The sequence below is a fragment of the Colias eurytheme genome, chromosome 10 (assembly GCF_061535395.1).
Source record: "Colias eurytheme isolate Ceu_HAF_F1 chromosome 10, ilColEury1 Martin Lab GWU primary, whole genome shotgun sequence".
In the NCBI taxonomy this organism is placed as follows: Eukaryota; Metazoa; Arthropoda; class Insecta; order Lepidoptera; family Pieridae; genus Colias; species Colias eurytheme.
The window spans coordinates 324,968-341,851 of NC_142989.1; the positions used below are offsets into that span (position 1 = coordinate 324,968).

The following is a 16,884-nucleotide window of genomic DNA, read 5'->3' on the forward strand; positions in this document are numbered from 1 at the left end:
ATCTTCAGAGCATGTGTCCGCGTATAACTCATCTGTCTGCAAGTGTATATAACTTCGGAGCATGTCTCGGCGTATAACTGGTATGTCAGCAGCTGTATATAACTACAGAGCATGTCTCCGCGTATAACTGGTATGTCAGCAGCTGTATATAACTACAGAGCATGTCTCCTCGTATAACTGGTATGTCAGCAGCTGTATATAACTACAGAGCATGTCTTCGTGTATAACTCATTGGTTTGCAGGTGTATATAACTTCAGAGCATGTCTCCGCGTATAACTCATATGTCTGCAGGTGTATATAACTACAGAGCATGTCTTCGTGTATAACTCATCGGTCTGCAGGTGCATATAACTTCAGAGCATGTCTCCGCGTATAACTCATCTGTCTGCAGGTGTATATAACTACAGAGCATGTCTTCGTGTATAACTTATCGGTCTGCAGGTGTATATAACTTCAGAGCATGTCTCCGCGTATAACTCATCTGTCTGCAGGTGTATATAACTACAGAGCATGTCTTCGTGTATAACTCATCGGGCTGCAGGTGTATATAACTTCAGAGCATGTCTCCGCGTATAACTCATCTGTCTGCAGGTGTATATAACTACAGAGCATGTCTTCGTGTATAACTCATCGGTCTGCAGGTATATATAACTTCAGAGCATGTCTCCGCGTATAACTCATCAGTCAGTAGCTGTATATTACTACAGAGCATATCTTCGTGTATAACTGGTATGTCAGCAGCTGTATATTACTACAGAGCATGTCTTCGTGTATAACTCATCGGTCTGCAGGTGTATATAACTTCAGAGCATGTCTCCGCGTATAACTCATCTGTCTGCAGGTGTATATAACTACAGAGCATGTCTTCGTGTATAACTCATCGGTCTGCAGGTGTATATAACTACAGAGCATGTCTTCGTGTATAACTCATCGGTCTGCAGGTGTATATAACTTCAGAGCATATCTTCGTGTATAACTCATCTGTCTGCAGGTGTATATCACTACAGAGCATGTCTTCGTGTATAACTCATCGGTCTGCAGGTGTATATAACTTCAGAGCATGTCTCCGCGTATAACTCATCTGTCTGCAGGTGTATATAACTACAGAGCATGTCTTCGTGTATAACTCATCGGTCTGCAGGTGTATATAACTTCAGAGCATGTCTCCGCGTATAACTCATCTGTCTGCAGGTGTATATAACTACAGAGCATGTCTTCGTGTATAACTCATCGGTCTGCAGGTATATATAACTTCAGAGCATGTCTCCGCGTATAACTCATCTGTCAGTAGCTGTATATTACTACAGAGCATATCTTCGTGTATAACTGGTATGTCAGCAGCTGTATATTACTACAGAGCATGTCTTCGTGTATAACTCATCGGTCTGCAGGTGTATATAACTTCAGAGCATGTCTCCGCGTATAACTCATCTGTCTGCAGGTGTATATAACTACAGAGCATGTCTTCGTGTATAACTCATCGGTCTGCAGGTGTATATAATTTCAGAGCATGTCTCCGCGTATAACTCATCTGTCTGCAGGTGTATATAACTACAGAGCATGTCTTCGTGTATAACTCATCGGTCTGCAGGTATATATAACTTCAGAGCATGTCTCCGCGTATAACTCATCTGTCAGTAGCTGTATATTACTACAGAGCATATCTTCGTGTATAACTGGTATGTCAGCAGCTGTATATTACTACAGAGCATGTCTTCGTGTATAACTCATCGGTCTGCAGGTGTATATAACTTCAGAGCATGTCTCCGCGTATAACTCATCTGTCTGCAGGTGTATATAACTACAGAGCATGTCTTCGTGTATAACTCATCTGTCTGCAGGTGTATATAACTACAGAGCATGTCTTCGTGTATAACTCATCGGTCTGCAGGTGTATATAACTTCAGAGCATATCTTCGTGTATAACTCATCTGTCTGCAGGTGTATATCACTACAGAGCATGTCTTCGTGTATAACTCATCGGTCTGCAGGTGTATATAACTTCAGAGCATGTCTCCGCGTATAACTCATCTGTCTGCAGGTGTATATAACTACAGAGCATGTCTTCGTGTATAACTCATCGGGCTGCAGGTGTATATAACTTCAGAGCATGTCTCCGCGTATAACTCATCTGTCTGCAGGTGTATATAACTACAGAGCATGTCTTCGTGTATAACTCATCGGTCTGCAGGTATATATAACTTCAGAGCATGTCTCCGCGTATAACTCATCAGTCAGTAGCTGTATATTACTACAGAGCATATCTTCGTGTATAACTGGTATGTCAGCAGCTGTATATTACTACAGAGCATGTCTTCGTGTATAACTCATCGGTCTGCAGGTGTATATAACTTCAGAGCATGTCTCCGCGTATAACTCATCTGTCTGCAGGTGTATATAACTACAGAGCATGTCTTCGTGTATAACTCATCGGTCTGCAGGTATATATAACTTCAGAGCATGTCTCCGCGTATAACTCATCTGTCAGTAGCTGTATATTTTTACAGAGCATATCTTCGTGTATAACTGGTATGTCAGCAGCTGTATATTACTACAGAGCATGTCTTCGTGTATAACTCATCGGTCTGCAGGTGTATATAACTTCAGAGCATGTCTCCGCGTATTACTCATCTGTCTGCAGGTGTATATAACTACAGAGCATGTCTTCGTGTATAACTCATCGGTCTGCAGGTGTATATAACTTCAGAGCATGTCTCCGCGTATAACTCATCTGTCTGCAGGTGTATATAACTACAGAGCATGTCTTCGTGTATAACTCATCGGTCTGCAGGTATATATAACTTCAGAGCATGTCTCCGCGTATAACTCATCTGTCAGTAGCTGTATATTACTACAGAGCATATCTTCGTGTATAACTGGTATGTCAGCAGCTGTATATTACTACAGAGCATGTCTTCGTGTATAACTCATCGGTCTGCAGGTGTATATAACTACAGAGCATGTCTCCGCGTATAACTGGTATGTCAGCAGCTGTATATAACTACAGAGCATGTCTCCTCGTATAACTCATCTGTCTGCAGGTGTATATAACTACAGAGCATGTCTTCGTGCATAACTCATCGGTCTGCAGGTGTATATAACTTCAGAGCATATCTTCGTGTATAACTCATCTGTCTGCAGGTGTATATCACTACAGAGCATGTCTTCGTGTATAACTCATCGGTCTGCAGGTGTATATAACTTCAGAGCATGTCTCCGCGTATAACTCATCTGTCAGTAGCTGTATATTACTACAGAGCATATCTTCGTGTATAACTGGTAAGTCAGCAGCTGTATATTACTACAGAGCATGTCTTCGTGTATAACTCATCGGTCTGCAGGTGTATATAACTTCAGAGCATGTCTCCGCGTATAACTCATCTGTCTGCAGGTGTATATAACTACAGAGCATGTCTTCGTGTATAACTCATCGGTCTGCAGGTGTATACAACTTCAGAGCATGTCACCGCGTATAACTCATCTGTCTGCAGGTGTATATAACTACAGAGCATGTCTTCGTGTATAACTCATCGGTCTGCAGGTATATATAACTTCAGAGCATGTCTCCGCGTATAACTCATCTGTCAGTAGCTGTATATTACTACAGAGCATATCTTCGTGTATAACTGGTAAGTCAGCAGCTGTATATTACTACAGAGCATGTCTTCGTGTATAACTCATCGGTCTGCAGGTGTATATAACTACAGAGCATGTCTTCGTGTATAACTCATCGGTCTGCAGGTGTATATAACTTCAGAGCATATCTTCGTGTATAACTCATCTGTCTGCAGGTGTATATCACTACAGAGCATGTCTTCGTGTATAACTCATCTGTCTGCAGGTGTATATAACTACAGAGCATGTCTTCGTGTATAACTCATCGGTCTGCAGGTGTATATAACTTCAGAGCATGTCTCCGCGTATAACTCATCTGTCTGCAGGTGTATATAACTACAGAGCATGTCTTCGTGTATAACTCATCGGTCTGCAGGTATATATAACTTCAGAGCATGTCTCCGCGTATAACTCATCAGTCAGTAGCTGTATATTACTACAGAGCATATCTTCGTGTATAACTGGTATGTCAGCAGCTGTATATTACTACAGAGCATGTCTTCGTGTATAACTCATCGGTCTGCAGGTGTATATAACTTCAGAGCATGTCTCCGCGTATTACTCATCTGTCTGCAGGTGTATATAACTACAGAGCATGTCTTCGTGTATAACTCATCGGTCTGCAGGTATATATAACTTCAGAGCATGTCTCCGCGTATAACTCATCTGTCAGTAGCTGCATATTACTACAGAGCATATCTTCGTGTATAACTGGTATGTCAGCAGCTGTATATTACTACAGAGCATGTCTTCGTGTATAACTCATCGGTCTGCAGGTGTATATAACTTCAGAGCATGTCTCCGCGTATAACTCATCTGTCTGCAGGTGTATATAACTACAGAGCATGTCTTCGTGTATAACTCATCGGTCTGCAGGTGTATATAACTTCAGAGCATGTCTCCGCGTATAACTCATCTGTCTGCAGGTGTATATAACTACAGAGCATGTCTTCGTGTATAACTCATCGGTCTGCAGGTGTATATAACTTTAGAGCATGTTTCCGCGTATAACTGGTATGTCAGCAGCTGTATTTAACTACAGAGCATGTCTCCGCGTATAACTGATCTGTCTGCAGGTGTATATAACTTCAGAGCATGTCTCCGCGTATACCTCATCTGTCTGCAAGTGTATATAACTTCAGAGCATGTGTCCGCGTATAACTGGTATGTCAGCAGCTGTATATAACTACAGAGCATGTCTCCACGTATAACTCATCTGTCTGCAAGTGTATATAACTTCAGAGCATGTCTCCGCGTATAACTGGTATGTCAGCAGCTGTATATAACTTCAGAGCATGTCTCAGCGTATAACTCATCTGTCTGCAGGTGTATATAACTACAGAGCATGTCTTCGTGTATAACTCATCGGTCTGCAGGTGTTTATAACTTCAGAGCATGTCTCCGCGTATAACTCATCTGTCTGCAGGTGTATATAACTACAGAGCATGTCTTCGTGTATAACTCATCGGTCTGCAGGTGTATATAACTTCAGAGCATGTCTCCGCGTATAACTCATCTGTCTGCAGGTGTATATAACTACAGATCATGTCTTCGTGTATAACTCATCGGTCTGCAGGTATATATAACTTCAGAGCATGTCTCCGCGTATAACTCATCTGTCAGTAGCTGTATATTACTACAGAGCATATCTTCGTGTATAACTGGTATGTCAGCAGCTGTATATTACTACAGAGCATGTCTTCGTGTATAACTTATCGGTCTGCAGGTGTATATAACTTCAGAGCATGTCTCCGCGTATAACTCATCTGTCTGCAGGTGTATATAACTACAGAGCATGTCTTCGTGTATAACTCATCGGGCTGCAGGTGTATATAACTTCAGAGCATGTCTCCGCGTATAACTCATCAGTCAGTAGCTGTATATTACTACAGAGCATATCTTCGTGTATAACTGGTATGTCAGCAGCTGTATATTACTACAGAGCATGTCTTCGTGTATAACTCATCGGTCTGCATGTGTATATAACTTCAGAGCATGTCTCCGCGTATAACTCATCTGTCTGCAGGTGTATATAACTACAGAGCATGTCTTCGTGTATAACTCATCGGTCTGCAGGTGTATATAACTTCAGAGCATGTCTCCGCGTATTACTCATCTGTCTGCAGGTGTATATAACTACAGAGCATGTCTTCGTGTATAACTCATCGGTCTGCAGGTATATATAACTTCAGAGCATGTCTCCGCGTATAACTCATCTGTCAGTAGCTGCATATTACTACAGAGCATATCTTCGTGTATAACTGGTATGTCAGCAGCTGTATATTACTACAGAGCATGTCTTCGTGTATAACTCATCGGTCTGCAGGTGTATATAACTTCAGAGCATGTCTCCGCGTATAACTCATCTGTCTGCAGGTGTATATAACTACAGAGCATGTCTTCGTGTATAACTCATCGGTCTGCAGGTGTATATAACTTCAGAGCATGTCTCCGCGTATAACTCATCTGTCTGTAGGTGTATATAACTACAGAGCATGTCTTTGTGTATAACTCATCGGTCTGCAGGTGTATATAACTTTAGAGCATGTTTCCGCGTATAACTGGTATGTCAGCAGCTGTATTTAACTACAGAGCATGTCTCCGCGTATAACTGATCTGTCTGCAGGTGTATATAACTTCAGAGCATGTCTCCGCGTATACCTCATCTGTCTGCAAGTGTATATAACTTCAGAGCATGTGTCCGCGTATAACTGGTATGTCAGCAGCTGTATATAACTACAGAGCATGTCTCCACGTATAACTCATCTGTCTGCAAGTGTATATAACTTCAGAGCATGTCTCCGCGTATAACTGGTATGTCAGCAGCTGTATATAACTTCAGAGCATGTCTCAGCGTATAACTCATCTGTCTGCAGGTGTATATAACTACAGAGCATGTCTTCGTGTATAACTCATCGGTCTGCAGGTGTTTATAACTTCAGAGCATGTCTCCGCGTATAACTCATCTGTCTGCAGGTGTATATAACTACAGAGCATGTCTTCGTGTATAACTCATCGGTCTGCAGGTGTATATAACTTCAGAGCATGTCTCCGCGTATAACTCATCTGTCTGCAGGTGTATATAACTACAGATCATGTCTTCGTGTATAACTCATCGGTCTGCAGGTATATATAACTTCAGAGCATGTCTCCGCGTATAACTCATCTGTCAGTAGCTGTATATTACTACAGAGCATATCTTCGTGTATAACTGGTATGTCAGCAGCTGTATATTACTACAGAGCATGTCTTCGTGTATAACTTATCGGTCTGCAGGTGTATATAACTTCAGAGCATGTCTCCGCGTATAACTCATCTGTCTGCAGGTGTATATAACTACAGAGCATGTCTTCGTGTATAACTCATCGGGCTGCAGGTGTATATAACTTCAGAGCATGTCTCCGCGTATAACTCATCTGTCTGCAGGTGTATATAACTACAGAGCATGTCTCCGCGTATAACTCATCAGTCAGTAGCTGTATATTACTACAGAGCATATCTTCGTGTATTACTGGTATGTCAGCAGCTGTATATTACTACAGAGCATGTCTTCGTGTATAACTCATCGGTCTGCAGGTGTATATAACTTCAGAGCATGTCTCCGCGTATAACTCATCTGTCTGCAGGTGTATATAACTACAGAGCATGTCTTCGTGTATAACTCATCGGTCTGCAGGTGTATATAACTTCAGAGCATGTCTCCGCGTATAACTCATCTGTCTGCAAGTGTATATAACTTCAGAGCATGTCTCCGCGTATAACTGGTATGTCAGCAGCTGTATATAACTTCAGAGCATGTCTCAGCGTATAACTCATCTGTCTGCAGGTGTATATAACTACAGAGCATGTCTTCGTGTATAACTCATCGGTCTGCAGGTGTTTATAACTTCAGAGCATGTCTCCGCGTATAACTCATCTGTCTGCAGGTGTATATAACTACAGAGCATGTCTTCGTGTATAACTCATCGGTCTGCAGGTGTATATAACTTCAGAGCATGTCTCCGCGTATAACTCATCTGTCTGCAGGTGTATATAACTACAGATCATGTCTTCGTGTATAACTCATCGGTCTGCAGGTATATATAACTTCAGAGCATGTCTCCGCGTATAACTCATCTGTCAGTAGCTGTATATTACTACAGAGCATATCTTCGTGTATAACTGGTATGTCAGCAGCTGTATATTACTACAGAGCATGTCTTCGTGTATAACTTATCGGTCTGCAGGTGTATATAACTTCAGAGCATGTCTCCGCGTATAACTCATCTGTCTGCAGGTGTATATAACTACAGAGCATGTCTTCGTGTATAACTCATCGGGCTGCAGGTGTATATAACTTCAGAGCATGTCTCCGCGTATAACTCATCTGTCTGCAGGTGTATATAACTACAGAGCATGTCTCCGCGTATAACTCATCAGTCAGTAGCTGTATATTACTACAGAGCATATCTTCGTGTATTACTGGTATGTCAGCAGCTGTATATTACTACAGAGCATGTCTTCGTGTATAACTCATCGGTCTGCAGGTGTATATAACTTCAGAGCATGTCTCCGCGTATAACTCATCTGTCTGCAGGTGTATATAACTACAGAGCATGTCTTCGTGTATAACTCATCGGTCTGCAGGTGTATATAACTTCAGAGCATGTCTCCGCGTATAACTCATCTGTCTGCTGGTGTATATAACTACAGAGCATGTCTTCGTGTATAACTCATCGGTCTGCAGGTGTATATAACTTTTGAGCATGTTTCCGCGTATAACTGGTATGTCAGCAGCTGTATTTAACTACAGAGCATGTCTCCGCGTATAACTGATCTGTCTGCAGGTGTTTATAACTTCAGAGCATGTCTCCGCGTTTAACTCATCTGTCTGCAAGTGTATATAACTTCAGAGCATGTGTCCGCGTATAACTGGTACGTCAGCAGCTGTATATAACTACAAAGCATGTCTCCGCGTATAACTCATCTGTCTGCAAGTGTATATAACTTCAGAGCATGTCTCCGCGTATAACTGGTATGTCAGCAGCTGTATATAACTACAGAGCATGTCTCCGCGTATAACTGGTATGTCAGCAGCTGTATTTAACTACAGAGCATGTCTCCGCGTATAACTGATCTGTCTGCAGGTGTATATAACTACAGAGCATGTCTCCGCGTGTAACTGGTATGTCAAGAGCTGTATTTAACTACAGAGCATGTCTCCGCGTATAACTGATCTGTCTGCAGGTGTGTATAACTTTAGAGCATGTCTCCGCGTATAACTCATCTATCTGCAAGTGTTTATAACTTCAGAGCATGTGTCCGCGTATAACTCATCTGTCTGCAAGTGTATATAACTTCAGAGCATGTCTCGGCGTATAACTGGTATGTCAGCAGCTGTATATAACTACAGAGCATATCTCCGCGTATAACTGGTATGTCAGCAGCTGTATATAACTACAGAGCATGTCTCCTCGTATAACTGGTATGTCAGCAGCTGTATATAACTACAGAGCATGTCTTCGTGTATAACTCATCGGTCTGCAGGTGTATATAACTTCAGAGCATGTCCCGCGTATAACTCATCTGTCTGCAGGTGTATATAACTACAGAGCATGTCTTCGTGTATAACTCATCGGTCTGCAGGTGTATATAACTTCAGAGCATGTCTCCGCGTATAACTCATCTGTCTGCAGGTGTATATAACTACAGAGCATGTCTTCGTGTATAACTCATCGGGCTGCAGGTGTATATAACTTCAGAGCATGTCTCCGCGTATAACTCATCTGTCTGCAGGTGTATATAACTACAGAGCATGTCTTCGTGTATAACTCATCGGTCTGCAGGTATATATAACTTCAGAGCATGTCTCCGCGTATAACTCATCAGTCAGTAGCTGTATATTACTACAGAGCATATCTTCGTGTATAACTGGTATGTCAGCAGCTGTATATTACTACAGAGCATGTCTTCGTGTATAACTCATCGGTCTGCAGGTGTATATAACTTCAGAGCATGTCTCCGCGTATAACTCATCTGTCTGCAGGTGTATATAACTTCAGAGCATGTCTCCGCGTATAACTCATCGGTCTGCAGGTGTATATAACTACAGAGCATGTCTTCGTGTATAACTCATCGGTCTGCAGGTGTATATAACTTCAGAGCATATCTTCGTGTATAACTCATCTGTCTGCAGGTGTATATCACTACAGAGCATGTCTTCGTGTATAACTCATCGGTCTGCAGGTGTATATAACTTCAGAGCATGTCTCCGCGTATAACTCATCTGTCTGCAAGTGTATATAACTACAGAGCATGTCTTCGTGTATAACTCATCGGTCTGCAGGTGTATATAACTTCAGAGCATGTCTCCGCGTATAACTCATCTGTCTGCAGGTGTATATAACTACAGAGCATGTCTTCGTGTATAACTCATCGGTCTGCAGGTATATATAACTTCAGAGCATGTCTCCGCGTATAACTCATCTGTCAGTAGCTGTATATTACTACAGAGCATATCTTCGTGTATAACTGGTATGTCAGCAGCTGTATATTACTACAGATCATGTCTTCGTGTATAACTCATCGGTCTGCAGGTGTATATAACTTCAGAGCATGTCTCCGCGTATAACTCATCTGTCTGCAGGTGTATATAACTACAGAGCATGTCTTCGTGTATAACTCATCGGTCTGCAGGTGTATATAACTTCAGAGCATGTCTCCGCGTATAACTCATCTGTCTGCAGGTGTATATAACTACAGAGCATGTCTTCGTGTATAACTCATCGGTCTGCAGGTATATATAACTTCAGAGCATGTCTCCGCGTATAACTCATCTGTCAGTAGCTGTATATTACTACAGAGCATATCTTCGTGTATAACTGGTATGTCAGCAGCTGTATATTACTACAGAGCATGTCTTCGTGTATAACTCATCGGTCTGCAGGTGTATATAACTTCAGAGCATGTCTCCGCGTATAACTCATCTGTCTGCAAGTGTATATAACTACAGAGCATGTCTTCGTGTATAACTCATCTGTCTGCAGGTGTATATAACTACAGAGCATGTCTTCGTGTATAACTCATCGGTCTGCAGGTGTATATAACTTCAGAGCATATCTTCGTGTATAACTCATCTGTCTGCAGGTGTATATCACTACAGAGCATGTCTTCGTGTATAACTCATCGGTCTGCTGGTGTATATAACTTTAGAGCATGTCTCCGCGTATAACTCATCTGTCTGCAGGTGTATATAACTACAGAGCATGTCTTCGTGTATAACTCATCGGTCTGCAGGTGTATATAACTTCAGAGCATGTCTCCGCGTATAACTCATCTGTCTGCAGGTGTATATAACTACAGAGCATGTTTTCGTGTATAACTCATCGGTCTGCAGGTATATATAACTTCAGAGCATGTCTCCGCGTATAACTCATCTGTCAGTAGCTGTATATTACTACAGAGCATATCTTCGTGTATAACTGGTATGTCAGCAGCTGTATATTACTACAGAGCATGTCTTCGTGTATAACTCATCGGTCTGCAGGTGTATATAACTTCAGAGCATGTCTCCGCGTATAACTCATCTGTCTGCAGGTGTATATAACTACAGAGCATGTCTTCGTGTATAACTCATCGGTCTGCAGGTGTATATAACTTCAGAGCATGTCTCCGCGTATAACTCATCTGTCTGCAGGTGTATATAACTACAGAGCATGTCTTCGTGTATAACTCATCGGGCTGCAGGTGTATATAACTTCAGAGCATGTCTCCGCGTATAACTCATCTGTCTGCAGGTGTATATAACTACAGAGCATGTCTTCGTGTATAACTCATCGGTCTGCAGGTATATATAACTTCAGAGCATGTCTCCGCGTATAACTCATCTGTCAGTAGCTGTATATTACTACAGAGCATATCTTCGTGTATAACTGGTATGTCAGCAGCTGTATATTACTACAGAGCATGTCTTCGTGTATAACTCATCGGTCTGCAGGTGTATATAACTTCAGAGCATGTCTCCGCGTATAACTCATCTGTCTGCAAGTGTATATAACTACAGAGCATGTCTTCGTGTATAACTCATCTGTCTGCAGGTGTATATAACTACAGAGCATGTCTTCGTGTATAACTCATCGGTCTGCAGGTGTATATAACTTCAGAGCATATCTTCGTGTATAACTCATCTGTCTGCAGGTGTATATCACTACAGAGCATGTCTTCGTGTATAACTCATCGGTCTGCTGGTGTATATAACTTTAGAGCATGTCTCCGCGTATAACTCATCTGTCTGCAGGTGTATATAACTACAGAGCATGTCTTCGTGTATTACTCATCGGTCTGCAGGTGTATATAACTTCAGAGCATGTCTCCGCGTATAACTCATCTGTCTGCAGGTGTATATAACTACAGAGCATGTCTTCGTGTATAACTCATCGGTCTGCAGGTATATATAACTTCAGAGCATGTCTCCGCGTATAACTCATCTGTCAGTAGCTGTATATTACTACAGAGCATATCTTCGTGTATAACTGGTATGTCAGCAGCTGTATATTACTACAGAGCATGTCTTCGTGTATAACTCATCTGTCTGCAGGTGTATATAACTACAGAGCATGTCTTCGTGTATAACTCATCGGTCTGCAGGTGTATATAACTTCAGAGCATGTCTCCGCGTATAACTCATCTGTCTGCAGGTGTATATAACTACAGAGCATGTCTTCGTGTATAACTCATCGGTCTGCAGGTATATATAACTTCAGAGCATGTCTCCGCGTATAACTCATCTGTCAGTAGCTGTATATTACTACAGAGCATATCTTCGTGTATAACTGGTATGTCAGCAGCTGTATATTACTACAGAGCATGTCTTCGTGTATAACTCATCGGTCTGCAGGTGTATATAACTTCAGAGCATGTCTCCGCTTATAACTCATCTGTCTGCAGGTGTATATAACTACAGAGCATGTCTTCGTGTATAACTCATCGGTCTGCAGGTGTATATAACTTCAGAGCATGTCTCCGCGTATAACTCATCTGTCTGCAGGTGTATATAACTACAGAGCATGTCTTCGTGTATAACTCATCGGGCTGCAGGTGTATATAACTTCAGAGCATGTCTCCGCGTATAACTCATCTGTCTGCAGGTGTATATAACTACAGAGCATGTCTTCGTGTATAACTCATCGGTCTGCAGGTATATATAACTTCAGAGCATGTCTCCGCGTATAACTCATCTGTCAGTAGCTGTATATTACTACAGAGCATATCTTCGTGTATAACTGGTATGTCAGCAGCTGTATATTACTACAGAGCATGTCTTCGTGTATAACTCATCGGTCTGCAGGTGTATATAACTTCAGAGCATGTCTCCGCGTATAACTCATCTGTCTGCAGGTGTATATAACTACAGAGCATGTCTTCGTGTATTACTCATCGGTCTGCAGGTGTATATAACTTCAGAGCATGTCTCCGCGTATAACTCATATGTCTGCAGGTGTATATAACTACAGAGCATGTCTTCGTGTATAACTCATCGGTCTGCAGGTATATATAACTTCAGAGCATGTCTCCGCGTATAACTCATCTGTCAGTAGCTGTATATAACTACAGAGCATGTCTTCGTGTATAACTCATCGGTCTGCAGGTATATATAACTTCAGAGCATGTCTCCGCGTATAACTCATCTGTCAGTAGCTGTATATTACTACAGAGCATATCTTCGTGTATAACTGGTATGTCAGCAGCTGTATATTACTACAGAGCATGTCTTCGTGTATAACTCATCGGTCTGCAGGTGTATATAACTTCAGAGCATGTCTCCGCTTATAACTCATCTGTCTGCAGGTGTATATAACTACAGAGCATGTCTTCGTGTATAACTCATCGGTCTGCAGGTGTATATAACTTCAGAGCATGTCTCCGCGTATAACTCATCTGTGCAGGTGTATATAACTACAGAGCATGTCTTCGTGTATAACTCATCGGGCTGCAGGTGTATATAACTTCAGAGCATGTCTCCGCGTATAACTCATCTGTCTGCAGGTGTATATAACTACAGAGCATGTCTTCGTGTATAACTCATCGGTCTGCAGGTATATATAACTTCAGAGCATGTCTCCGCGTATAACTCATCTGTCAGTAGCTGTATATTACTACAGAGCATATCTTCGTGTATAACTGGTATGTCAGCAGCTGTATATTACTACAGAGCATGTCTTCGTGTATAACTCATCTGTCTGCAGGTGTATATAACTTTAGAGCATGTTTCCGCGTATAACTGGTATGTCAGCAGCTGTATTTAACTATAGAGTATGTTTACGTGTATAACTTATTTGTCTGTAGCTGTATATAACTACTAAGCATGACTCTGATAAACTGTCTCATGCTGTACATTAACTGGAATTAAAAAAAAATTCACAACTTGAAAAATACCTGACCTAATTTTTTTTTTAATTATTCTGATAATTGGTGTGGCATTACCTGTCAGAAAATTACGACTCGACGTCGACCTCTGGAACACCACGTATATAAAATTACAGTCAGTATATAAAAGTCGAGTGACACTAATAATGTCTGTCGCAGGGTTTCACGAAGGAGTTCAGTTCGCTGAGCGCGCTGGTGACGCACCACAGCGTGATGCCGGAGCTGCTGCCGGTGGCGCTGCGCCTGCCGCGCGCGCCCGCCCGCCCGCGGCACGACCTCGAGCCGCTCGACGCGCTCGCGCAGCTCGTACGGCGGGACACACACCCCCCGCCGCCGCACCCCTACCGCGCGCCGCTCGACGTGTGACTACCCGACTAGTCGGGAAAGACTAAACTTCGACGATTAATATTTCTGTTTTCTCACTACAACACTTATAACCGAACAATTCAATGTGAAATCTCTTAAAAAAATAGTAAAAAAGCATGCAAATATTACATGATTTATAAACGACCACAAAAATTCCTAAGAGGAATTAAATCATAAAGGACCGATCGTAATATCGACGTTACAAAATATAATATAATCGTGATTGTGAAGTGCATTACTCTTTGAGTTTTAAATTATATAACAAATATTATAAATTAGGCGAAAAAGCGTATAAGTCATCGTTGGGAAGTCATTAAATTATTGAACGTTGTTTACTGGTCGCTAAGATAGGTTTTAAATAATGTGATAATTATATAGTGTGTATTATATATATGTAAAATGTATATGATTGTAATTATAGTGATTTTGTGTCATATTTTTTTACGTAGGGAAGCAATGCGGTTATGTTGTGAGGTCTAATAGTGTCACTTGATATAGGAAATTAATGATTTGTAATATAAGAATGGGTAAAACCTTGGTAAAACACTACAAAAATTGATTCTTTGACCAAATTAATAGAATATTATTAACATTACTCAGTCTTAGAACTACTGAAAATCAATCATTAAAATTAAATACTGTAACTACTCATGAAATTATAAAAAGTGACAATCTAATTGTTCTATGTCAAGTGACACGTATTAAACCCGTTTTATCACGCTATTTTAGATATCTAGTCTTAAATTTTTGTATAGATTAATTTTGAATCCATATTTTCTGTAATCGTAAAATTAAATGGCATGTTTCTGAGTATGACATTATTTAAGTATGCGTTATATTTTGTCTGTATAAACACAATACTGTCTGTTACAATATTGCAGATAATAATTAGCCTTTGTTATATAAATGCAATACTTAATAAAAAAAAAATAATAATGTGCAAATTATAAATCTTTGGTTGACTTGAAATTATTTGGATTTGAGTTTTATACATATTTTATTTTATTTATTAAATAAAATTATTCTTATACTAAAATGTAGTGTATCTAAAAGCTTGCATTATAATAAGTACCAATATCACTGCCATAGTACCAGTAATAATATCAGGATCCAATAAGTAATTTTCAATAATCGATACTTAAAAAAACTGATATAGTTACTTGCTATTTATATAATATTATATGTAGGTACCTACTTATATTTTGCCAAGAAATATTCTTACTGCATGATTTTTCATTTGTGCAATTCAATTTATTGGTAACTCATAATTTTAATATTTTGTTTTTAAACACCAAGAATAAAAAATGTACTAAGATTTTTAAAACACGATTGATTTGTTCTATTGTTGTAGTCATTTTATTTAATCGAGTAAATGTATTGTTCAAATAACTGGGCACAATAATTTGGTATACAATGTATCATGTAATTAATTGTATTATTCCATCGAATGTTTTGGAAACATACAGATGTACCTTTATTGTCTATTTCTCCAATGATTATAGGTAAAAAGGTGTAGATATATAGGTATGTTAAAAGCGCGTCGAAATGTGGCTAGTTAGCCAGAATTTACTTCAGTTGTCTCTTTTTCGCACACGATATTTGAATCATGCCATCTCACTTTAACCGTGTGTGTACCGTTTTTGAAGATCGAATGTTGAGTTGGTAACCTATCTAGTATCTACCTTTTTACTTATCGTTTCTCTAGACTATGCTTGAACTCAATAATCTTATAACCATCTCATTGTAGCAGCCGTTAATTTATTCGTATATAAATAAATAAGAAATACGTTTATTTACATTTGTTTTATTTATATTACCTTTTACAAACCTTTGATTGATATCAGTATGAGATTGAGGGTAAATAAATATACCTATTAATTCTTATTATTTCAACCAAACATTTCTGAGAAGGACAAAAATTTCATTAAATTATGTTTAAATTTTGAATTTCGTTACCTAGTTACCTATCTTTATTTTTGATTTAATTATTTGTAAATCTGGTTAGGTAGTTAAAACATAATAACACAACACTATCGTGAGATAGGAATGGACTAAAATGTCTGGAAACCTTATTAATTAAAAACTAGTTATAAAATATGAAACAGTGACATCTAGTAATCTTATTCAGTACTACAATGCATCATCAATTTACAATAGCGCTATTTAATACCGTTATAAAAGTACAAACTCCATTTCATAGATGTCGCTGTACTTAAAAAGTCTTAGAATTGAAACGAGAATCGTTTTGTACAACTTTTTTATAGATAGAATCACAGACTAATAATAATATACTACGTATACAAATAGAATGGATAGAATATAGTAACTATATTATATAGTACAATATTTATGTATCGAGTATAATAATATTACATAAACTATCTATAGTACATAATAACATTGCAAGGTATGTTCGCTGTACGTTTGTATGTGTTCCATTAAAAGTTTAATGTAAAGCAATATTAACGAAGTACCTAAACCTCTATACGACTTACGAG

The 16,884-nt window shown here is 39.8% G+C and overlaps 1 protein-coding gene across 1 annotated transcript in view; it reads left to right on the forward strand.

Annotated features, from left to right (window-relative positions):
• LOC149904963 (uncharacterized) overlaps positions 1–15,810 on the forward strand; it is a 98,892-nt gene extending 83,082 nt beyond the window's left edge. Inside the window, exon 12 of the mRNA XM_090106738.1 lies at positions 14,180–15,810. Within this exon, the coding sequence (XP_089962864.1) occupies positions 14,180–14,386 (207 nt within the window). The 3' untranslated portion in view covers positions 14,387–15,810. The remainder of the gene's footprint in view (positions 1–14,179) is intronic.
• Positions 15,811–16,884: the final 1,074 nt, after the last annotated feature.